General features: G+C 37.0%; 1 protein-coding gene across 1 annotated transcript; it reads left to right on the forward strand.

Moving 5' to 3' along the window:
• Positions 1-18,438: 18,438 nt before the first annotated feature.
• On the forward strand, positions 18,439-23,668 carry LOC114318109 (uncharacterized). Its single transcript, XM_028264970.2, has 8 exons — positions 18,439-19,083; positions 19,200-19,388; positions 20,202-20,267; positions 20,419-20,487; positions 20,598-20,684; positions 21,543-21,740; positions 21,895-22,026; positions 23,000-23,668. The coding sequence occupies exons 1-7, from the start codon at positions 18,682-18,684 to the stop codon at positions 21,982-21,984; spliced, it is 1,101 nt and encodes a 366-aa protein (XP_028120771.2). The 5' UTR covers positions 18,439-18,681; the 3' UTR covers positions 21,985-22,026; positions 23,000-23,668.
• The last annotated feature ends 2,636 nt before the right edge of the window (positions 23,669-26,304 follow it).

The raw sequence follows: 26,304 nt of genomic DNA on the forward strand, positions 1-26,304 counted from the left end.
AGTACAGTCCAAATAATGTACAAATTCCTAATTAATTTACAAATTAACTAAGAAAGCTGTAAAATTGGTGTGCAAGCCAGGGACTGCCTTGATTCTGATGAATGATGAATGATGCATGCCCGGGTTGCCTTTGCGCGGAAATCCATGACGATGCCCCAATTAGCCTCTGTTTACACCTTTTCTTGAAATGCGCGCCAAACTCCAAAAAGTTGCTGATTCTTCATTTTGCTGCAACAGAGAGCAAGAAAGGGGCATGGCAATGTATTTTCACAGATATATGCATGCCTCGATCCTCGTGCCACCAATCACGCATATCGATGCATGATGGCAGAGGAGTCGAAATGTGCAACTCAATATAGAATGAATGCACGTATAAACACAACAAGAACCTAACTCCATCATTGATGATCCGGAGTGTCGGTGACTAGGGAATTGAGACACGTTCCGTCACTCGGAGTACGAAACGCACCTCGTTTCCCGTGCCCGGGCTAACTCCTATCCCAGACACGATGCAATATGCATGATATGCATGAATGCAACTAAGATACAGCCTAGCATGCACAATGCTATGAAAATGAGATGTCTCGAAATGCGTACACACGGGCACGCAAATCGAGGAAAATGACTGAATGCGATCTAAGATACAACCTAGTATGCACTATGCTGTAAAAATGAGATGCCTCGAAATGCGTGCACACGGGCACGCAAACCGAAAAAATGACATACGCAATGCAAATGACATGGAAATGTGATATGGGCTTACACTAACATGAGAGAGCCTCAGCCACACTCACATAAGAGGCCGATGGATGAAAATGAAGTGGCTCGAAACGCATGCACACGGGCACGTAAATCGAGGTAATGGCATATGCAATGCAATAATGGGCTTACACCAACATGAGAGAGCCTCAGCCACACTCACATAAGAGGCCAATGGATGAAAATGAAGTGCCTCGAAACGCGTGCACACGGGCACGCAAATCGAGGCAATGGCATATGCAATCCAATATGGCTAAAATGGCATATAGAATGCAACATGGACTTATCTTAACATGAGAGAGCCTCAGCCACACTCACATAAGAGGCCGATGGATGAAAATGAAGTGCCTCGAAACGCGTGCACACGGGCACGCAAATCGAGGCAATGGCATATGCAATGCAATAATGGGCTTACACCAACATGAGAGAGCCTGAGCCACACTCACATAAGAGACCGATGGATGAAAATGAAGTGCCTCGAAACGCGTGCACACGGGCACGCAAATCGAGGACCGACCCTCAGGCACCGAAATGCCACTCTAATGAGACATGGCAAAGACATGGAAAATGATATGCAAACATGCAATTTTCAGTAGAAAAATGAGGGGTAAAACAGCCCCGGAACGAGGCGAAAGTACACCCGATGCATGGAATAGTCCCGAAGCATGGATCTTGGCACCCGAAATGGCCTATAGCTATACCAAACATGCACAATATGGACATGCAATGAATAGACAGTAGCAAGGCAGCCCCAAAATTAGCATTTTACCAGTACAAATCATGGCCAAACAGCAAGCAAAGATAGGGAAACAATGGCATGCAAAAATGGCCCTAAATATGAGGTTATGAAGCAACTCACAACTGCTGACCCCAAACAGGTTAGGGCCCTTCAACAACATTTAAGAGGGGCCCAAAATAAGCCACTTTAAAGAACTGTAAAAACCCCAAAAGCAAACATAGGTATGGCTATGCTCTTATGCAAGAATTGGACCGAAAAATGGACAAAGAAGCAAGTGGTAGATACAAAGCCCAACCAGAAAAATAGTCTTCTATAACACTGAAGAGGGGCCAAAAATATGCACATTTACAGTTTATGGCAGCCCCAAAATCAGTATACAAACATGATAGAAATGCAATGCAAAATGAGGCTCAAAAGTGGCTATAACATGAGGTATACAAAGCATTCACCAAACAAGCAAAGAACCTTAATAAAACATGTTAAGAAGGTCAAAATAAGGCCACTTTCAGTTCTGATCATGGTCCAAAAATAGAAAAATGATAGGCTAGTGAAGCATGCAAGAATATTGACATACAAAGAGATATTGAAACAAGTGTGAGATAGGGTTCTCAAAGAGGGTTGAGCCCTTCAACAAACATGTAGAATAGCTCAAAATAGACCTAGTTTCAGTTAAGGTCGGAGCCCAAAACAATAAGCAACTTGGCTAAGAAATTGGCGCAAAAAATGAGCTACAAAAGGGGGAAAGTCTACTTACCCTTGAAGACCAACACTTTTGTTGCTTCTTGGACCAGATTTGATGACTCTAAGCTGCTGGAATCCCTTCCTTTGCTGCTGGAATGGAGTGGTGATGGTAGAGCTTGAAGATGATGAAGAAATGGAGCCAAAACTTAGGAGTTTTCAAGGAAAATGAGAGAGATGGATGGAGATATGTATGTATATGCTTGAAGCAATTTTTCTAACCCCTAATACAAGAGATGGCAGCTGGTTATATGGACCAAAGAGAGGGACCAAAGGGAGGGAAAGAGTGGGGGGAAAAAGACCAAGTTCTCCCCCAACAGCTGTCCCCCGGATTGAGATATTTCTGGGGACAACAGCTATACAGCTGTAAAGCGCAAATTGTGAGGATTAAGGCCGGCCAACTTTCAAAGCTGCAGGTGGCCGGCCGGCCACACCCCCTAGCCGGCCGGCTAGGGGTCAAAAAGGTCAAGTTGATTTTCTGGCCGGCCACCACAAAAAGGTGTCCTCCCAGGTCCCCTCATCACAACCCTGTGGTTCGAATTTGGAAACTGTAAAACAGGAGAGAGAATAGGCCATTTTTAGGAGGGGGTCAAAAGGGTCAAGCAACATTAGTGGCCGGCCACCAACTTTTAGGGTCCTCCCATGTGTGTACAACACAAATATGTGGTTCGAAGTTCACGAAAATGGCCCCAGATTGTTCAACATTAGCTCGGAAATGAAGAAAAACGGGCGTCGGAGGGCGCCGGAGGAATAAAAATGGTTGCTGAAACAATTGCTGGCCTCCCACCCTTCTACGGCCTTCCTGGTGATAAAACAGAGGTACCTGCCAAAAATGAACGAAAACCGATGCAAAACGAAAGTTCGGGGGCCAAAACGCGCAGTTCGGGGCCCCGGAAACCGCCTGTTAAACACCGAAAGTGGCATTCGGCCACGAAGTGGGTCTCTCAGACCTCAGTGTCCCTCAAAAGGGAGAAAACAAGAAGTATGCCAAAAACCGGGGCAAACGGAGATGGTTAGGCGGTCCCGAACCGAGGCACACGGCCAACGGTCCCGAAAAAACCAGAAACCGGGCTCCGAAATGGACAAAATGGCCTACGGCCACCAAATGTAGCCCACAGCCACTGAGAGATGGTCTACGGGACCTCTCCCTCCCCTCAGGAAAAGAAACAGAGAAAACCGAGTCTGGTTCGCAAACCGAGGCAAGGCACAGAAGAGGGTTCGGAAGTCCGGAGGCGGGGCTCACGGCCGCGACTCTGAGACTTCTGAACGAGCGCGATATGCAACATCACCAAGCGCTCAATCGGTGACATCTGAGTCTCAAGGTCGGTCAAAAATGGAGTGTCTACAGTACGCTGAGAGAAAAAGTGAGGAAAAGCGTTTTGTGAGAAAAGCCCAGCTTGAGGGCCGAGTGATGTGAGAATCACAAATAAGAAAGGGTGGGAAACAATACCCGAAGAAACTGGCTCCTCGTGCACCAAGAGGTATCTTTCCTTTGTAACACAGCTGAGTGTTGTGTCTGTGTGTTTTGTTTGTCTCGATTCTTGTTTTGAGTCGTTTGAGTGTCAATAAATGTGTTTAGGTTGTTTTACCTTGTTTTTCCTTTGTTGAGTTGTGTTTAGGTTGTTTTACCTTTTGTTTTCCGTTGTTCAGTCTTTTTTGCTGTGTTCAGTCGTAGGCTCAATACCCGGTTAAGAATTCGTTTCTCAATTTCAAAATGATTCGTTTTGTGCTCAGGAGTGCCGTGTCGTTCTCCACATTTGTGCAAAACAAGATTTGTTCTTTCACAAAACCGCAGGGTTCAACCCAGATCGTGTGAAAACAGTAAAACCAGGACCTATCTGAAGCTATGAAAGTTCCGGACTGCAAAGTAAAAGAAAAGAGAGAAAATTTGGAGCATCCGAGTTTGTTTCAACTTCTACAGGTTCCGTTTTTGCATCCCGTCTTTTCAGATCGGACTGTCTGTTCAGACTAAGCTGTGTGCTGAGTAAACCGAATACTGTGTTATGAGCTGCGTGTTCAGAATGAGCAGAGTGTGCTGATACAAGCTGTGTGTTCAAAGTGAACAGAATACTGTGTTGACTGTTTCACTATTTCAAGCCAGAATGGCGATTAGAAGTACTCTCCTTGAATACCATTCCCCGTCAGAGTAAAGCGGTTTACCGCCACTCACTCCATGAGGTGCTTTCTAAAGTGCCACTTTGTTTGTTTATTGCATTCCCTAAATGTCATGCTCTACATCGCTTGTAACATGTACTGTATCATCGCACTTGTTGCATTCATTTGCATCTTGTATTATCTCTTATTGTTTATCCTTTTACGCCGGGCAGCGTTTAGGATCGTGGTCCCCCGGGAGTTAACTTAGGATGCGTGGAACGCGCTCCTGAGTTACCTGGCCTCTTCTCATGATTTCAGCGTGGTTAGAGTGTTCCTTTCCTCACACGATTCCAGCGTGTTTGGAATTTATCTCAGGTTGCGTTGTGTACGCACCTGGCCGGTTGTTTTCGGACCTCTTCTCATGATTTCAGCGTGGTTTGAGTGCCCGTTTTCTCACACGATTTCAGCGTGTTTGGAATATATCTCAGGTTATGTTGTGTACGCACCTGGGCGGTTGTTTTCAGGCCTCCTCTCACGATTTCAGCGTGGTTCGAGTGTCCCGTTCCTTACGCGATTTCAGCGTGTTTGGAATTTATCCCAGGTTGCGTTGCAGACGCGCTGGGTGGATTGTTGGACTACCTCTCACGCTTTCAGCGTGGTTTGAGCGTCCCGTTCCTTACGCGAAACCAGCGTGTTTGGAATTTATCTCGGGACGCGTGAAGCGCTAGCCCGAGCGGTTGTTTTTGCACCTCTTCTCACGATTTCAGCGTGGTTTGAGTGTCCCGTTTCCTCACACGATTTCAGCGTGTTTGGAATTTATCTCACGTTGCGTTGTGTACGCACCTGGGCGGATGTTTTCGGACCTCCTCTCACGATTTCAGCGTGGTTTGAGCGTCCCGTTCCTTACGCGATTCCAGCGTGTTTGGAATTTATCTCGGGACGCGTAAAGCGCGAGCCCGAGCGATTGTTTTCGCATCTCTTCTCACGATTTCAGCGTGGTTTGAGTATCTCGTATCCTCACACGATTTCAGCGTGTTTGGAATTCATCTCTGGTTGCGTTGTGTACGCACCTGGGTGGTTGTTTTCAAACCTCCTCGCACGATTTCAGCATGGTTTGAGCGTCCCGTTCCTTACGCGATTTCAGCGCGTTTGGAATTTATCTTGGGACGCGTGAAGTGCAAGCCCGAGCGGTTGTTTTCGCACCTTTTCTCACGATTTTAGCGTGGTTTGAGTGTCCCGTTTCCTCACACGATTTCAACGTGTTTGGAATTTATCTCAGGTTGCATTGTGTACGCACCTGGGCGGTTGTTTTCGCACCTCTTCTCACGATTTCAACGTGGTTTGAGTGTCCCGTTTCCTCACACGATTCCAGTGTGTTTGGAATTTATCTCAGGTTGCGTTGTGTACGCACCTGGGCGGTTGTTTTCCTAGACCTCCTCTCACGATTTCAACGTGGTTTAAGTGTCCCGTTCCTTACACGATTTTCAGCGTGTTTGGAATTTATCTCAGGTTCCGTTGTGTACGCACCTGGGCGGTTGTTTTCAGGCCTCCTCTCACGATTTCAACGTGATTTGAGTGTCCCGTTCCTTACGCGATTTCAGCGTGTTTGGAATTTATCTCAGGTTGCGTTGTGTATGCACCTGGGCGGTTCTTTTCAGGCCTCCTCTCACGATTTCAGGGTGGTTTGAGTGCCCGTTTCCTCACACGATTCCAGCGTGTTTGGAATTTATCTCAAGTTACGTTGTGTACGCACCTGGGCGGTTGTTTTCAGGCCTCCTCTCGCGATTTCAGCGTGGTTTGAGTGTCCCGTTCCTTACGCGATTTCAGCGTGTTTGGAATTTATCCCAAGTTACGTTATAGACTCGCTGGGCGGATTGTTGGACCTCCTCTCACGATTTCAGCGTGGTTTGAGCGTCCCGTTCCTTACGCGATTCCAGCGTGTTTGGAATTTATCTCGGGACCCGTGAAGCGCGAGCCCGAGCAGTTGTTTTTGCACCTCTTCTTACGATTTCAGCGTGGTTAGAGTGTCTCCTTTCCTTACACGATTTTCAGCGTGTTTGGAATTTATCATAGGTTGCGTGGAACGCACTTCTGATTAATTTTCTTTGTTCTGCCTCCACTCACGAGTCCAGCATGGTTGGAGTATGTCACCCTTTGCATCTATTGTACTCTCTGTTGCATCGCATCTATTATCTATTGCCTCATATCTGTGTTTTGGTCTGGTCTAGGAGACCTTAAATCCCGCATCTTCATTCGCACTGTCTTGTGCACTCTCTGGTCTAGGAGACCTTAAATCCTCTAAAGGTGTAACTCCTTTGGTGTTTGTCGTGCCCGAACGACTTCTGGTGGTCTGGTATAGCCACCTGCCTGTGTTTGCGGTGAGTTCCTAGGAGACCAACTGAGACGGTGGAAACTAGAGTTCGAATGGCTCGTGCCTAGAACGCAAAGGTTCGGGATTTTCGAGACTAAAGTCTAGTTTAAATACCCAGGGGTATATCCTCGGCTTGAAATCTGTATGGCAGCCCCATAGATTGAGATAGCATGTATATGCGCCTCAATTCTGGATACCGAATCAACCTAGTCTGTCACCCTGTTAGAGAATAGGGAAAGCTGCGACCATAGTCAGGGAGAAAAGTAGTACCTGCGGTTCAATTGAGAAGAAGAGGAAGATTCCCACATCAGCATGAGGTAGGACATTGCCGAGGTAAGTCATTGCCAATTGTCCCTGTAAGGTACCTCCCTTTTCCTAGCTATCACATTGCATTTTAGTCATTACAGTGCTTTACATAAGTCCAATTATCAGATCAGCTTCACGTAGCGTATAAGTCTAATTTTCAAACCGGCTTCGCGTAGCGTATAAGTCCAATTATCAAACCGGCTTCGCGTAGCGTATAAGTCCAATTATCAGACCGGCTTCGCGTAGCGTATAAGTCCAATTATCAGACCGGCTTCGCGTAGCGTATAAGTCCAATTATCAAACCGGCTTCGCGTAGTGTATAAGTCCAATTATCAAAATCTTTCTGCATATTATTTTGCATCCTGCCCCTGAACTACGCTGGTTTGATTCCTTGCAGAGGGATACGTAGGCAGCTTGCGGGCGCAACCATTTATTTGTCTGTACTTTGTTTGTTTGTCCAAGTCTTCGGCCTTATCAAAAATGGGTCGTCTCTGGGCTTTGACATTCACTCCCGTCACCTCTTGACTTCTGAGTTCTGTCAAAGAGGGGCAACTGTAGACACCCCATTTTTGACCGCCCATAAGACTTGGATGCGACTGATGGTTTACATGGTGGAGAAAGGTGTGCAGGGGAAAGGTTCAGTTTCTTAGGCAAGGAGAGAGTCAAATCTCAACTTCATACCCCTTTTTGGAACAAAAAAATCTTGATCAAAAGATTTTAGACCTAAAAACCCTCTTTCAAAACGTTTTTGAAATAAAGTTTTTACGATGTTCCGAGGCTCACATTTTGTCAAATGCTGCGCTTTTCGGTAAACCGAGCAAGGACAAAGTAGAAATGAATGAAAGAGAGATGAAATCTTTGAAAAATGTTTCAAAACACTTTTTTTTAGGGGTTTGGAGTTGAAGAAAAGAGGAAAGGAGAGAAGAAAACTAGTTTGGGAGAAGTTCGGCATGAATCCGGTTGGGCCGAATCTGCACGGTTTCACCAAAACAGGCATAACTTTTTTCACAGGAGGAATTTTAATGCAAGGCTGGTTCCATTGGAAACTAACTTCCAGGGTTTCAATTTGGATACAAGAATGACCTGAAAAGGAGTTCATATGAAGGAGTTATGGCCATTTGAAGTTGGACTTGGAAAGCAGAATTTTCCTAAACTAGCTGGCCGACCCGAAAAGGTGGCTGGCCGACCACCCTCTCCTGAAAAAGTGGTCGGCTGACCAGAAAAAGTGGCTAGCTGACCAAAAAAAGTGGCTGGCCGACCAAAAAAGTGGTCTACAGGTCCCCAACTCAGATATTTATCCTCCAGCTGTTCCAAACTCAGATTTTTTTGAACCAACTCTTGTATATGGCTATATATGAGTTATATCTCTCATTTTTCAAGGACAATCTTCCTAAGAAAGTTTGGGGAGCTTCTCACTCTAAAAAATCCCTCTCTCACTAGAAATTTCAGAGCCAAATCTCTGCCTCTCTCTCATTCTCTTGCCTTTGTGTGCATAGCAAGAGCTATACTTGGAGATATACCTCTCCTTTGCCTAGGCACCCTTGATCAAACTCAACTACCATTGGGCTGAGGTTCTTTGAGGATCATTTTGAGCTCAAAAACTTGGTTTTAGCTCAGAGTTTGGACCCCTTTTGCTGATGTCTTCTTGAGCTTCAAGGGTAACACACAATTTCCCTCTTTTTTGCATTATTTTACTTCCTATCTTAGTCCTATTTTCAAGATTTTTTGGACTTTGTCATAAACTGAAAAGTGTCTTATTTTGAGCTCCTCTTGAAGATTGTATAAGGACACTTTTCTATTTGAGGTTATATACCTCCTTGTATGCTCTATCCCTCTTTGTAGGCATATTTTGCATCATATCTTAGCCCTACTTGTGAGCATTTTCGAGATTTTTCATAAACTTAAAAAAGTTTCCTTTTGAGCTTATAAACATGTTTACTTAAGGTCACTTTTCTGTTTAGGGTCACCTTCCCCTTTGTATGCTTCATTCCCTCATGCTTAGGGCTATGCATTAGAGCATTTGCATTGGCCTTGGTTTGGCCTTTTAGCCACTGAAATCCAGTGGATTTTTAGTAGCTTAGATGTGTCTTTGAGCCCTAAAATTAGAGGGGGGTGACCCCCTCTCTCCTTGTCTTGTTAGTTGGCCCTTTTGGCCTTCCAAAGGAGCTCCATTTTGCATGTTGCGAAGTCACATTTCAGACCCTATTTGGTGAGTTTTAAGGTCTTCCTTGACTCTATTTGGAGCCATTTTGGCCATATTTTGTGTCTATAATGCATGTGCAGAACAATTCCATTCAAGGCCTTTCAAAGGGGCCTTTCATTGCATGCTTCATTGACCCATTTCAGGGCCTTTTTGGTGAGTTTTAGGGCTTTTATAACTTATTTCCAGAGGTGATTTTGCCCTTTCGTTTGTCTACCATGTATGTGTAGAGCAACCCCTCGCATGGCTTTCCAAAGGGGCTCATCATTCTTGCATGTGTTGACTGAGTTTCAGTGGTTATTTGGTCATATTTTGGCATGAAATACTTCTTTTTTTGGCTGGTTGGGTGAGCCCTCATATGCTTCATATAGTTGTAGAACAACTCATGGTTCACTAGCTTTCTTTGCATGCTTTATAGGCCATTGATTCTAGCATATTTTGGCCATGCCTTAGACTGATAATGTGCTTATTTTGGACTGTCCTAACTCTGCTTTTGGGTCTTGTGGTTGAATGATGTTAGTTTTGCATGCTTGTAGTTCAAGGTCCATGCTTAGCTTTGAGTTTTGAGATCCATTCCATGCATATACTGAGGTGTGTTCATGTTTTGAGCCTATTATTCATCACATTTCAGAGCTTGTTTGAATGCCATGTTGCCATGTTTTCATCTCTTTAAATGCGTTTGAGAGTCGGGCTTGTATACCCCATTTACCGACCATTGAATGAGCTCCATTTCGTTGCATTCCGAGTCATCATTTTAGGTCAATTTCCCACTGTTTCAGACCTGCCTAGGGTCTTTTTGGGATTGATTTTGCCTTTGGTGCATTGCTTTGGGTACCTCTAGTGTAACGCATTTCAGTTGTTTCGGTACCCGGGCCCCCTAGCTTGCATTATGTGCCATATTTGCATGTTTCGGGATCATATTTCATGCTGTTTTAGAGCTGTAATTTATGCTATTCCATGTCATGTTTCATCCTCGCCATGCTTTGGTAGAGTGGCATTCCATGCCTTAGGTTTGGTCCTTGGCATTCGTGCATGTGTGCATGTATTTCGGTTCTCTCATTTTCATCACATGGCCACTGATGTGAGTGTGGCTAAGGTCCACTCATGTTGGTGTAAGTCCATCGTGCATTGTGTATGCCATTTTTAGTCTATAGCATTGCGTATGCTAAGTTGCATATTAGTCGCATTGTGCATGCCATGCATATTGCATTGTGTTTGGAGTAGGGTTTAGTCCAAACATGGGAAATGAGGGACGTTTCGTACTCTAAGTGACGAAACGTGTCTCAATTCCCGGTCGCCAACACTCCGGATTATCCATGATGGAGTCTAGGCCTTGTTGTGTTTTCATGTGCATTCATATCACATCGAGTCGTGCATTTTGATTCCTCGGCCATCATGCATCGAGATGCATGATTGGTGGCACGAGGATCGAGGCGTGCATACATATGTGAAAATACTTTGTCATGCCCCTTTCTTGCTCTCTGTTGCAGCAAATCAGAAATCAACAGCTTTCTAAAGCCTTGCACAGCATTCCGGCATCAATTGCAAACAGAGGCGAATCGGGGCATCGCAATGGATTTCTGCGCAAGGTAACTCGAACATGCATCTTTCATCATTCGGAACAGAGCTGAGGCAGTCCATGAATTTGCATGCTAATTTACTTGCTTTCCTAGTTAAGTTGTTAATTAATTAGGGTTTTGTACTTATTCGGACTGTAATTATTATTCAGACTGTATTATTTATTCGGACCCTCCGAGTGAGGGCACAATTGTAATAAGTGTGCGTGTGTGTGATGTATGTCTTCCAACCCCACGTCTTTCTTCCTTTTATTTACCAGCATATGATGGTTAATCTAGGGCATGTTTCAATTAGCATACTTATGCTTGCATGTTTGCATCATTCATCTGTCTTGCATGCACCAGGCTCGGCGCATCATACTAACTGCATTTGTATTTCAATTCCAAATTGAATACGTGTTAGCTGTAACATCATCATATGCCATCTTAGAATAGCCGAGCCTATTGTAGTTGCATTTCTGCATGTGTTGCATTAGGCATTTCTGTATAATTAGGATCATGCATGAATTTCTAACATAGCTTTTGTTTTGGCTTGGAGTACTCGGTGAGTGTTTATGCTTTAGCGTCCTTGCATGTGTGTGAGTGACTGCCATGATAGCATGTTTACCATGAGGCTAACTGCTTATGTGATATACCTGCCTGAATACCTGTGGATGAAGGTTGGATTATCTGAATTGGAATAATGCATTAAATGCGAGTTTTAAGCCCACTTGAGAACGGCAAATCATCTTATTTTCTAAGCCCACCCGAGGGTGGCAAATTCTCATTTTAAGCCTACTGGCGACTAGCAAACCATTTTCAAAACAAACATGAGATGTTTTGTTCCAATTCAGGCGATCTAGTCTATACTTGTATGCTCCGCACATCACATAGTAAATCTAGGCTAATAACCGGAATAAGAACGCATAGTGTTGTCAAAACTCGATATCATGGTTAGTAGAGGCCGATCTTTGATCGGGCGAGCGGGGGTGCTCACGAAGTGACCTTCCCCAATCGTACCCAAGTTCCCGAGCCGAGACAACTTTGGTGATGACAAACACGTGGCCTTGGGCAACGAGTCAGGGTTTCCTAAATTCCACCAAAATAAATATTTAGGTGGCGACTCTATATCTGGCAAAACAGTCCATGTTTGGCACTTCTTTCAAAAAAAAATCTGTTTTCAAAAACGATTTGCTGGATTTGGAATCTTTGACGATTCATCGGTCTTGCATTGCACTCTGCGAGATTAGATGCAGGACCATGACATTGAGTCCTGAACTGTACTGAGCCCAAATGAACAAAACGGGGGATTTCCCCCCGGGACATTCGGGGACGTCTGCACATTTATTTTCAACATTTCTTTTTCAAAACATTTTATGTACTTTCTTTTCAAAGCATAAGAGTAAACGTAAGTAATTATTACTTTGATAGTTCACTCAACCATCTTTCTCCATCTCCCTCTTTCTTACACTTGGCAATTTTGAAGTCATCTTTATTGAGGCAAAAGAACCATCAACACAATCGCTTAATAATTGGTTTGAATTTAATCTGTAAAGATTTTTCAATCTTTACTGACACGCTCGCATTTATGGTATTTTCCTTCGTAGGAAAAATAAACTAACAAAATCATATATAAAATAATTTTTTAAATATATATATTATAAAATATGTAACACGACCAATAATTAATTGAAAATCTTAGATGCAGCACATGTATATTTGAATCACTTAATGCCAAATATTTGAACAGAGCTAGGCCTAGGACAAAGCAAAAGTTAAAAATTTGACTGACATGGCGACATCTCTTTAATCTTTCAACTGATAAGGAAGGTTCTTTCCACCAATTCTTTGTAAGGAAAACCAGTTCAAATGATTGGAATTTACCCCATAGAAGAGTGTTATATGTATGGGAATTGGCTGAAGAAGCTAGATTGCTTGGTGTCCTTTCCTCCGTTCCTTCTTTGAGTCTTGATAGAGCAGACTGTTTGTCCTGGGCTTGTGCATATACAAATCATAGTGAGTTCTCTGTGTCCTCTCTTTACTCTCTTAGTAGCTCTAATTTCGACCCCAATCTCAGAATCTGTAAATCCATTTGGAATAGAACTACTCCCCCCAAGGTTTCATTTTTCTGTTGGCTGGCATGGAAAAACAAAATCAAATCTGCAGAATTTTTGCACAGACTTGGCATTCTGGATAGTAGTGTTTCCATTCTTTGCCCCTTCTGCAGAGTTGAACCTAAATCTGCTGTTCATGTTTTGCTTCTTTGCCCTTTTTCTTGGTTGATATGGTCTTCTTTTATTCATGATTGGGGATTTTACTGGTGCATCAATAACTCTGTGGAAGGCCTTCTCAATTGGTGGTTGGATGGTAGATTGAAGAGCTTTGATAGGCTAATTTGGAGAGCTATCCCCCTTATTATTCTTTGGTCTCTTTGGAAGCACAGGAATGAATGTGTCTTCTCTGAGACTCAACCCAATTTCTTTAGCCTGTGTAAATTAATCAAAATCAGAGCAGCTTTTTGGTTGAAAGCATCTTAAGAACTTCCCATTCTCAATTGATGATTTAGTTTTCAAATGGAATCAAATCAGGCTTTGTTCCTGACTCCACAATTGGTCTTTGCCTTTTGATCCTCCTACTCTTCTCAGCTGATCTATTAGCCTATTTGATGCTGTTCTGATCTGCTAGTCTACTTTACTGATCTGTCTGGGTGATTTTGGTTGAAGCTAATCTGTCTGCTGATCTGTCTGGGTGTATTCATCATCAGTGGTCCTCTGCTTCAGAGGTCTATTTGCTGATTGTTTTGTTGTGAAGTGAATGGAAATCAGTTGATATTCTGATTAGAATTGCAAATATTCATATGCATTTGAAGGGAGATTATGGTTTCTGTGGGGTGTTTTTTGGTGGGATGCAACTGATGGGTGTTTTTTGTTGGTCTGCTACTATAGTGAGACTGCTATAATTGGTTGCAACTGCTATAGTGAGACTGCAACTGGTTTTTGGTGGTCTGCTGCTAGGTAGCTCTTCTACTGGTCTGCAACTGATCTGGTCTACTGTGCTGGTCTGGTGCTGCTATGTTTGGATTGGTTGCTGCTGTGTTAGGAGTTCATGCTGGATGCTTGAATGGGTTGTGTGTTGTTCTGCTTGTTTGATGGCTGATTGGGATGAATGTCAATGTGTTAGGTGGTTGTAAGGGATGAATGTCTGTGTGTTGTTTGTTGTTGGAGTTGCCTCAGCTGCTTCTATCTGATTTTTTGTTCTCTTTTTCTCTGTCTGTTGTTGTGGTAGCGCTTTTTGCTTTCCTTTTTGTTGGTTCCTCACCAACTGGCGCTTGGAGCTTCATGTTAGCTCCAAGCTCCTCTTTATTGATGTATCTTATCATATCTTGTATGTTTTCATCAATAAAGATTTATTTGCCGATAAAAAAAAATGTAGTTATATGTAGTGGCTTTTCTTTAGTCTCAAATTGGATGAGTCTATGCAATTGGATTTTTGGTGAGCTCATTACGAAATTTACATTGATATTTTAAATTATTTAATGTGTAAGATTTGTTGAGTATTTTATTTTTGTAGAAAAATTACATTAATCGAATATTAGTAAGTGTAATTTTAAAAATAAATTATTGAAACAAATGTGATTTGATCAAGTGGCTATTGATATCTGATCAACATGAGTTTTACAGGGATGAAATACTTGATGAGCCACACACATTGAATGGTTTAGATTATCAAAAATGGACTGAATTGGACCGTCTAATTCAAATACGAAACTAGAGACAGTCCGGTCCCTAGTTATATGCATAGATAATTATTATTTTTTTTTTTTTTTTTTACTTATTATCAATTTTGTTTTAATTAAATTTTTGTATGTATCGTTCTACATATATTAAATAATTTTCAAATTTAAATCTTGAGATGGCCTCAAGTAGTGTACCAAATGAAAATTTTATGATACTAAATTTATCATTAGAAAGAACCGTTTAAATCTGAATTTAGTTCGGTCATGTGTTGCCATTTTTTTGACATATATTTGGGAGTTTAGTATCAAAAAACAAAAAAACAAAAAAAAGAACCGTTTTTATTTTAATTTATTTTATTTTATTTTATTTCTTCTTGTTTTTGAAAAAAACTTATCATTAGAAAGTCAACCTCCTCCAAATTGTGAACATCTTCTGAGCTTATATTATGAGGATCCATTCGTCCCGTGATATTAGGGTTGTTGAAAAAACTTTTACTGATTGCCATTACTGGAGAAGTGTGTACTTTGAATAGTTGCCGTCGTTTCTGCCATTGCCACCAGAGGGTTTTGAAGGTGTATAGGTTTTGAGGGTTTTGAAGTGTGTGGCTTGTGATGGATGTAGGTGGTTTCATAAATCCTATGTTATGATTTAGTGTGTCAGTGTGTTTAATTATGAGATGAGGTGTTTCAAAATAATTCATGTCATTTTTAATAATTTCATTTGAGATTATTATTGTAATAATAAAAAATGAAAGAAATAGGAGTCCAAAGCATTAATTGTAGTGCTAATAGTAGCACTCAAATTTTAAATGAAAGACTACCATGTGCACTTATTGGGGGTGTATATGGTATACACTTTATGTAAAATATATATATATATACACTTTTATCACAAAATGTATTACTTTTGTCACAAGAAGCATAACCTTTTTTTTCTTCACAAAAAATATTACTTTTTGCTTCTCACAAAAAAAATTATATAATTTTAGTTTTACATAATTTTTAAATGCACATCATAATTTCACCATTTATAATTTTCATCACAAAATTAATAACTTCATTACAAAAAATTCGTAACATTTTTCAAAAAATATCATAACTTATCTGAAATAGGAATACGTAAATCTCATAAAAATCTAGAACAACCAATTGGGTTGCCTCAAGGTAAATATAATTTTAAGTTATGATCTTGTTTGGGAAGGGGGTTGGGCTACAATAGCCCACCAAAAGACAAATAAGCTAAAATAATTAATAAGATAAAATGTCATATTCAACTCATAATTTTTTTTTTTTCTCTCGGAATCATCAAATCAACTAAAAAAAAGCAAAGAAACTTTTCAATTACAACTTTTTTAGACAGGTTAAAATCATCAAAAAATCTAATAGGCAACTAAAATAGTCAACTTCCCAAACAAGACCTGCATTAGGCGCTTTTTTATTTAAAAGTAAAATGACATGAATAAGATTCAACCTCATGTTATGTTGGTTGTCTTCGTATCGCTTTAGAATTATTTTAATATTCACTTAATTAACTTATTTTTTTGTGTGTCATCATGTAAATTTATTGATTAATGATTCATCTATCAAATTTGTTTATCCCGAATTTACCCGAATGAGCCTTTTCCCAGAAACTCATTTAGACAAATTCTAGCTAAATAAATTCGGTGGATGTAGCAGTGTTGAATTTTATTTTCGATTCGTATTTAGTTCATGTCATGTCAACAATTTCACTCTTAATTAAAAATACAAAGTATATAGTGAAATTTATCCATAATTTAAATTTCAAGTTTTCTAGATAAAAATTAGGAAATTTACGAGCAGGTTCTAATTGGTAAGTTTATTGCTTAATAAGTCCTATGATAATTAGCAGCGTTTTCATGAAAAGAAAGTTATTAATTGTTAATTTTTAACGACAATTTGAATAATTCATCACACACACACACACACAAAAAAAAATGTCACTACTTGCGAAATTTTAGTGACAAATTTAAAAAATTGTCACATAAAACATTGCTAATTGTCAATTTTTAACGATAGATTCAGAAAATTGTCACAAAACGTCATTTTTAGGAACGATTCTAATAGGTCACCTTTCAGCGATGAATTGATATGATTAATGAGAATTAAGTCGAACTATTAGGACCTGTTAATAATTTATCCCAAGAAATAATCATAAAAGTGTTTCATTTCAACTCAATTTGGCTGCCTTAATTTAAAAAATTATACCTTATTATTATTAGTATAACTCCAAAATATATGACAAAAATTTATGTTAATCATAAAATATTATTTTATATGTATTTTTTATTTAACTAGATTAAAGGCTAGCCCTTTGGCTACCAAATCTCTCATAAGGGGAGGTCTTGGGTTTCACTGTTAGGAGTGGAAGAGAGGGCAAGATTTTCTTGTAAAGTGTATTGGTGTAGGTTTCAACTCTCCAATGTACTAATTTAACAACTAACCACTAACTTTCATTGATTAAAAAGAAAAAATAAAAACAAAAACAAAAACAAATACTTGATTGAGTTACATAAGTGATTAAAAATTGTTATTGTATCCTTAATCAAAATAATATAAAAATATTTAATTAATTATTCATCAAATAAATTATTTGTACTAACTTTAATACAAGTCCCATCCTAACAAGACTCATTTAATAATTATGCTATTGATCATGACATATTTGCATGAAAAAATTACAAATCACTGGATCTTTTATAAAATATTTATAAATTTTTGAAAATTTTATAATTTTAATTATTAAAATTGATAAAAATTTATTCTTGATTTAATATGTTTTTTAAGCATAAATTACCAATAGGTTCTAATAGTTGAATTTAATTCTCATCAAGTCCTATTCAAAATAAGTCATAATAAATTCATTGCTAAAAATAATGTTTTATGACAATTTTGTGCATGTTGCTTAAAATTGATAATTAATGGATTTTTTTATTATGGTTTTTATAAATGATCTCTAAAACTTACAATTAGTGACGTTTTCTGTGATGTTCACACTGACGCTGAAACTTGAAAATTAGTGACTTTTTTGTAACGATTTTTTTAAACTTTTGCTACAACTTATAATTAGTTATATTTTTTATGATAAAAATTTCAAACTGTCACTAACAATTAATAATTAATGACGTTTTTTAATAATGTTGACATTTTTTATGATAAAATTTTAAACTGTCACTAAAAATTAATAATTAGTGATATTTTTTAATAGTATTTGATAAAAAAAATATCATTAATTATTATATGACATATTAAGACCTACAAACCTATATTGAAGTACAAATGTTCTTATTTATATTTGTGTAGAACAATAACAGGGAAATTACTATTCATGCCGGTTTTTAAGAAAATATTACGTATTATTGAAAAAAATTATAATTATAATTATTAATATTTATAATATTTACCTTTTTTTAAATATTGTTTTTATCTAATAACACTAAGGTGTAATTCTGACCTGACCATAGGCATGGAGTACTCTCGAGAGACCTACATACACAAATATAGCCCCACCTTCCATCAGCAGACACATACATACACCAACATATGTCTAGAGAGAACAATTATTAGATGTCACATGTTCCACACTAATTATAAATCATTAAATTTTTGTCCCTCTTTTATCAGAGGAGAAATTTTGGGTGTCAGACAGTAAATGTCACGTGATATTTTTCTATTATAATTAAATTTAATAATAAATTTTATTATAATTATATTAAGTACTTGAAAAATTATAAAAGATATACATATTTATTATTGATAGAAGAACATATACAAATTTCTCCCATCAATGAATATAAAATTATGAATTCTATCTTCTGTTCCCATTACAAACGTTATAAGATATGTCTTGACCATGCCCTAATTGCATGGAATAAATTTTAATTCGCTGATAAGACTAGTCAAACATAAAGGAAGCTGCATGGGGATCAGTTACAACCTACCAGAGATTGTAGCAATTTTGGTTGTCCTCTTTCTCAATCTTTCCCTCCCTCCCTCCTCATGTCTATATAAACACCTGACCTCTTAGATTGTTTCAGGCACAGGCCCACTGTTTTTTCCCTTGAATGCTCGGTCTCTCTCTCTCTCTTTTCAGTCTTCCATCCCTATCTTTCTTTGAGGCCTTCCCATTTTCATCAAAATTCCAATTTCCAAAGCTATCTCAGAATGGCAGCTTTTTCATACTACCAACACGACCCTTTTCTCCTTGACCCAAACACTCCCATTAAGATTCCTGGCTTTTCAGAGGAACCAAACAACACCACCACCACCACCATCACCAACTCCTCCTATTTCTCTCAATGTCACCCACCTCAATCTCAATCTCTTCACCAAATCCCTGTTGATCTCAGTGCTCATGAAAGCAGCTGCCTTGAAAATGTCATAAAAGTTTATATTAGTAGCAATAATGAACCTTCCCCTTCTGTGACCAATATTAATAAACATAGCACAGACTCTTCATCAGTGGTTGATAAGCCTGAAAGTACTGTTGATCAAGTCACTCAGAAGGTGTCTACCACCATGGACAACAAGAGGAAGAGGAAGAGCAACTACTCTCCTCACTCTAAGGTATGATTAAACCCACTTCTAGATCTTATTCAATTACATATATATGTATTTGTGGTTTAATGTTGTTGAAGATGATCCTGAAACGGGCGATTGATTTGGAGTTTGTTGTGATATAGCATGCCAGAGAAGTGAAAGGAAAGAAGCAAAATAAATGCAACAGTGTGAAAAAAGATGATGATGAAGAAAAGAGGCCAAAAGCTGATGATATTAAGAAGGCGGCTCTTGAAGAAGCCCCAAAAGGAGGCTATATTCATGTAAGAGCAAGAAGGGGCCAAGCAACAGACAGCCACAGCCTTGCAGAGAGGGTACTTTTTAGGATGAACTACATGCAGCAGAGAACGAGAAAAAAAAATTATCAACGCAAGTGTGTCTATAGTGAATATAAATAAAAGATGGGGATGCAAGTGTCACTTATTGATTTTTTTTTTTTTTTTTTCAACTCCAAAATTCTAAAAGATGCTGGTGGGATATACCACCTTTTTACTATTCATAGCTTTACATTTAACTTTTCAAACCACAAGTTCCTGATATGTCCACCCAAAAGTAAGATTTAAATATAGGTTATCAAGGTTATGTTTTGCATAAATTTTTTAATTTAAAATAATCAAAAAAAAAAAAAAAACAAAATAAGTTAAAAGATTAATAAGACAAAATATCACATTTAAATTATTTCATTTTATTTTTTCTTTCACAAAAGTCAAAAAGATCATTTTAAACAAGACTTTTTACCCTAAATTAAAATAGTTAAAAAGTCAAAAAATTAATTCACATCCCAAACAAAAAGCTAAGTATTAGATTGTTCGTCACGTATTAAAATTTTAAACTGATAATATCAATATATCAGCTAATATTATCTGTTATTGTCCAATATAAAACCATATATAACTGATATCGATACATATTTGAAACTAAAGTTTGTATAGGATGTTTCATACTAAGAAAGAAATTTTTGTTTGAATATATGACGTAGATTTAAATTTTGTATAATATAATTAATTTATACCATACATTTTAAAATTTGAGTATCTTTTAGAATATCTTTCTACATTTGTAATATTATTAAAGTTGGTAACATTTTTACAAAATGACTACTAAAATTCCTTGCTATCATGCTTCAGGTGAGGAGAGAGAAAATAAGTGAGAGGATGAAGATGTTGCAAGCTCTTGTTCCAGGGTGTGATAAGGTAGGTCAAGGTGATCAGAACCTTGTTGTCTGCACTTTGTCTTTCTTTTCACAACTTAAAATAACGCTTTTCTAAGTTCTAAACTCCTCTCCTTTAGGAGAAGGAGAAGCATGATCTTCTGACAGTTCCATGTGGCTTTACTGAAAAATAGGTATCTGGGAAGGCCCTCATGTTGGATGAAATCATCAGCTATGTCCAATCTCTCCAAAACCAAGTTGAGGTAAAAACACAGTACAAGTTTTTCTACTCCTACTTTTCTAATTATTTTATTATCTTTCAAAGCAATTTACCTAAAGGACATCTCTATCTATGTTTCTCCAAAATTTTCAGTTCCTTTCTATGAAGCTTGCTTCTGTCAATCCCATGTTCTATGACTTTGGAATGGACTTGGATGCATTGATGGTTACACCTGATCAGGTATAAAACAAACCCATATAATATACTATATAATAATATTTCAAAAGTAAATGGTTAAAGAAAATGCTTTTCTTCAATAATTTTTGTAAAAAATTAATCATTAGAATGACATGACAGTAACAGTTTTGTAAAAATAAATGTATCATGATGAGTTTTAAATTTTAAAGTGTTTATGTGCACAATTCAAATATCATTATATATATATATTAGTAGGTGACACGCAATACATGTGTAATTTAGATAAGTAAGCATAAGAATAAATAATAAAGAAACTAATATCATAATATGTATATTGTCTAAATAGTAAGAATTTTTTTAATGAAACTTAAGATTTTTGGTTCAAATCTTACCCATACCTTTAAAAAATATATTTTTTATTTTAGGATGTAAAATTTACCACGTGACATAAAGAGAAATCACTACACTATTAAACATCAAGTCAGGTGCTCACATATATAATAATATAGATGAATTCTATTCATATATTATTCAAATGTTAAATATATATACCATCCAAAGGTGGTGACATGGTGGTTGGGGGGGGGGGGGGGGGTTCACCCCTGGTTTGGTTTGGTAACAACTCATGCCTATCAATTTTGGGGTTTGGTAACAACTCATGCCTATCAATTTTGGATCATCATCTCTTTATACTATTAAATCCTCTGTAGACTGTAGGGTTATAACTCAAGTCTATCTTAAAAACAGTTTCTATTAATTTTTATTAATTATATAAATATACATACGTATATATATATTACCTTTTATTTACTTATTATAATTAGTTGGTTAAGGAATGGACAAGCAATTATTGTGCATTGAAACTGATGTTGGATCTTTGTCTCTGACATGAAAATTTAGAGATTGGATGGTTCGGTACAATCACCACCACCATTTCAAAATGTGCAACAACAATGCAACCTTCCCAAGGCCACTGCTTTTTCTGATGGAACCACTTCCACCACCTCCTTCATTATCAACACCACACCAAATACTTATCCACTTCTGGAGTACTCTAGTGCATCTTCTTCCCTTCTATTTCAACAAGGGCAGCCTCAGGTGTGTGTTTTCAATTCAAAGGCCAATTTTGAAATTCATGAAATATATTCAAAAAAATGACAAAATAAAATACTTTCGTATATATATATATATATATATATTTAAAAAGAAAAACCCAATTTTGTAACATTACTTGTAAATACATCACTTTCAGGATAACGGACAGCTCTTATGGGATGTGCATGACCAAAGACAAAAACTTATAAATCAATCTGGTTTCGGCAACTTGGGTTCTTTCTATTAATATTATATACCAAGCTACAGCTAGCTGCCCTACAAACATCTGGTAAGCCCTCTAATCACTGTCTCATTTATAATTTAATATATATGTCAACCCTAAATTTACAATAAAAAAAAAACACACACACACACACATTAGTATGTATTGTCATACTATTCCCACCAAAAAAAAAAAAAAAAAAAAAAAAAAAAAAAAAAAAAAAAACTATAAAAATGATTTTCAGTGATATCAAACAAATTTACTGGATCGAAGCTATGTATCTAGAATATTTACTTAAAAAGTGTTAAAATTTTAATGCATGGTGTAAATTTAAACTTGTCATGGTGTAAGTCACGTGCAAAATGAGAAATGAATTTAATGTGTACGTTATAAATTCTCAGTATTTTTTGAAATAAAATTATGTGTACGTACAATGGCTGAATTTAATGTAGTAGTACATAATCATGTATATTTATTACTCCATACACTCCACTTTTGGCATAAATGTTCATGATTCCTAATATTTTTGTATTAAAAAAAAAGAAGAAGAAGGACCAGATTCATTATATTTGGTTTTAATTTTTTGAAAATTGAGTTTTTTATTTTTGTATTTTTTTAAAAAAAAAATAGTGAATATTTTTAAAATTTTAAGTAATTTTTTAGATATACCTTACTTAGATGAATCTAAAAAGTAAAACATTTGTAAAAAAAATATTTTAAATAATCAATAAATACACAAGAATATGACAAATGTATTGAATTTTTTTTTATTTTTGTATTGTTGGTATTTAGTGATTTATTTAAAGATTTTTTTTACAAATATTATACTTTTAAAGTGCATTTATGTCAAGTATATCTAAAAAAAAAAGTATATCTGAAAATTAAAAAATCACTTAAAATATTAAAAAATTCAATAAAAACAAAATTAAAAAAAAAAATAATTTTAATTTTCTAAAAAGTGAATTCAGATAATTTAAACTAAACGAGCTGAATTAGAACTCTTTTTGTGTACTGACATTGTTAGACATGGACATTGCAGTTTGTAAAAACAGAGGAAAGACAACCAGAAAGGCAGTTGCATGAAAGCCAAAGCTACATATATTCCTTTAGTATCAATACCAAGTGAGATGGGATTTTATGATCATTTCAAAGCCATCCCAATTGATGAATTGGAGTAACTACTCCTATATAGCTAGCTAGCTAGTGGAAATGAATAAAGGGGGCATGAAGCAAAATCCAATGGTTTGGTTGATCAAAGAACACACAAGACAACACACAGAGGAGAGAAGAAGTAGACACAAAAGGACAATTTATAGCCGACCAAACATGACCCCCAGATCTTTCTGCAGAGATCCCTTTGTTCCTGTCCAAATTTGACTCCCGAGCACAAATTTCCTATAGCTATAGCTTCCATGTGCCATGTGGTGATTAAAATTCCAAAAAATTATATATAAAATAGTACTATGTTTGATTATATATAAATAAGTATATGATTCTTCTTCTAATTATTGTTATTGTTTTTGTAAACAGTTAGTTTCTGTTATTACGGTTAGATTTACCGTTGTGTGTCTGTTATCCTTTTGTAACTTGTATAGGACAGTGAGTTGGGAGGAGGGACTTTCCTCTTTTTGACATCTCTGCACTGCATGTGTGTGTTTTGTTTCCTTTATGGGTAGAAAAATACAAAGGAATCTTTCGTTGTTGTGAATTTGTGGTGTCTTTGTTTTCTTATCATTTGACTATGCATGGTTTCTGAGGTGAATTCCCCCTACCCACCTAGTCCTATTCCCTTCAAGGACAACAGCCATCAATTAAAAGCACCGAAAAAAAGGCATCAATTACACTAGTCGACGTACAAATGTAATAATGTTAGGAACCTATACATTTATAGAATATTCTTAAATTTACTACATAATAATGATGTGATGAGAGTTAGATTCATTATTATTAAATGTGAAATAAATTAAAAATTGACATATTTTGCCATATCATTGTGATAGAATTGTGAGTACTTTTTTAAGATCTCAAACATATATATATATATGTTTAGGATAAATTAAATTTTTTCCCTTTCATATTTGGCCAATCCTTGACCGTTAAGGTATATTTTTATTCTCATTTTGACTTTTCATATTTCAAGTTTCTCTATCCATATCTCAGTTGCTCAAAAGAATGTTAAACTTTTCAATTCTACAAAGATAATGTTGAGATTTTAGTAGGGAATGGAGTAAGAGTTAGTTTTTGGAGAGATCCTTGGATGGGATCAACAATCCTGTTAAGCCAATTTCCAAGATTGTTTTAATTGGTTGAAGACAAAGTGCTTTCCTTGAGTTGCAATTAGCTAGAAGAACTAATCAATCTGGGTGGGTTTTCAATTTTAGAAGAATACTTTAGGCTTGGGAAGAAGATGAGTTGGCTAGATTAATCAATTTTTGGGGGGCTGGCCTTATTTTAAGAAGTGATTTAGATGACTGTTTGTTTTGAAAACCTATGCAGTCAGGTGTGTTCAAGGTCAATCTTGTTTACGCTTGGGGTTTGGTTATGATGGTCCCATCCAGAGACCAGTTGAACTGATATGGGATAATTTCTCACCACTAAAAGCTAAATTTTTTTTTTTGGTTAGCTTGGAAAGGAAGATTGAAAACAAAAGAGCTGATTCACAGGTTGGGAATTTTTGAGGGTGATGATGTACTGAGATGCATTTTCTGTCATGAGGTAAGAGAATCAATTGAACATATTATGCTTCACCATCCCTTTGTCCAAAAAATTTGGTCTGCTATTGCTTTATGGTGGGGTTTTCAGTGGACTATTCCCAGTTCCAATAAAGAGCTGCTACTCTGGTGGATGGGTTGGAAGTTTAAGAAGAAAGTAAACCAGGTTTGAAGGGATTTACCTACAACAATAATGTGGTCTGTGTGGAAGTATAGAAATGAGTGTGTTTTCAATTCAATTCAACATAATCTTTATGATTTGTGTGAGTGTATCAAGGTGAGAGTGGCAATCTGGATGAGATCTCATTACAGTGGTGCATCATTCTCAGTTAATGATGTTGTTTTTAACTTTAAGCAAGTCAAGAGTGCATTGGGTCTTCATGAGTTGAATGTGGCAGGGTTTCTGCTGTCTGCAGGGGCTGTAGGATTCCTAGGTTGTTGCTGGTGTTTTGTTTTGTTTGGGTGCTCTTGAGATGGTTGTGTTTTTTCTTGCTCTATGGGTTTGGTTTCTCACTAACCATTTGGATTAAGCTACCATATGATAGGTTGTTTTTCTTGATGCCAACTTAATTGGGATGAAAGGAATCTTCATGATGCTTTTTGCCATCGCTTTATTGATGTTATCCATATTTATGTATGTTTGATGCTATTAATAAAGTTTTTTGGCCGATAAAAAAAAAATTCAAATTCTTCCCAATTTACTCCTAAAATTAATTTATGTTCAAAATTAAACATAAAATGCCACGATAACTATCACATAACATAAATTAATTTTAGGAGTAAATTGAAAAAAAAAAAAAAAAAAAAAAAGAGAGAAAAACTTGAAATATGAAATCAATTTTAACATTGACATTCACTTTGGCTTCTCTGTTTCCTCCGTGACTGTCAATGTGTTATTTTCTATCTAATTTTTAATAGAAATTAATTTTAGGAATAAACTGGAAAAAACTTGAAATATGAATGGTCAAAGTGAAAAAAAAAAAAAAAAAAAAAAAAAAAAAAAAAAAAAACCTTTAAGGATCAAAATGAAAAAATGACATTATAAGAAATTTCACTTTTGGCGACTAAAGCTTAGTCGCCAATTACTTTTGGCGACTAATATATTTGGTCGCCAGTTTGGTCTCTAATAGTTCGTCAAGGAAGACAATCGGTGACTAAAATTTTTTTGATAGTCAAAAGTGACCTATCGGCGACTAAATTAGTCGCCTTATGTTTTTTTTAAATAATTAAATATATATTTTTTACTTTTAGTAGGCCTCGTTTGGGAACAGGCTAATTTAGTAACTTTTTGGCTATTTGGCTAAAAAGGTAGGTAAAAAAAACTTATATGTTTGGGATGACTTTTTGACTAATTACGAAAAGATGTGCAAAAAGTAGAGAGAAAAGAGAATCTTTGACTTTTTGGTATGGGTTGTTGGCTTTTTGGCTAATTTAGTAACTTTTTGGCTAATTGACTAAAATAGCCTCTTGCCAAACGAGGCCTAAATTATTTAATAACCAATTAAGCATGTATATTTGGCAACTAACTATTTGATAGCCAAAAGTTTCATTTTTTGAAAATTGGGGACTAAAAATTTAGTAACCAAAAGTTTCCTTTTTACAATTGACGACTAAAAGTTTAATAGTCAAAAGT

This window comes from Camellia sinensis, chromosome 15 (assembly GCF_055761805.1).
Source record: "Camellia sinensis isolate YWXY chromosome 15, ASM5576180v1, whole genome shotgun sequence".
NCBI classification, from domain to species: domain Eukaryota; kingdom Viridiplantae; phylum Streptophyta; class Magnoliopsida; order Ericales; family Theaceae; genus Camellia; species Camellia sinensis.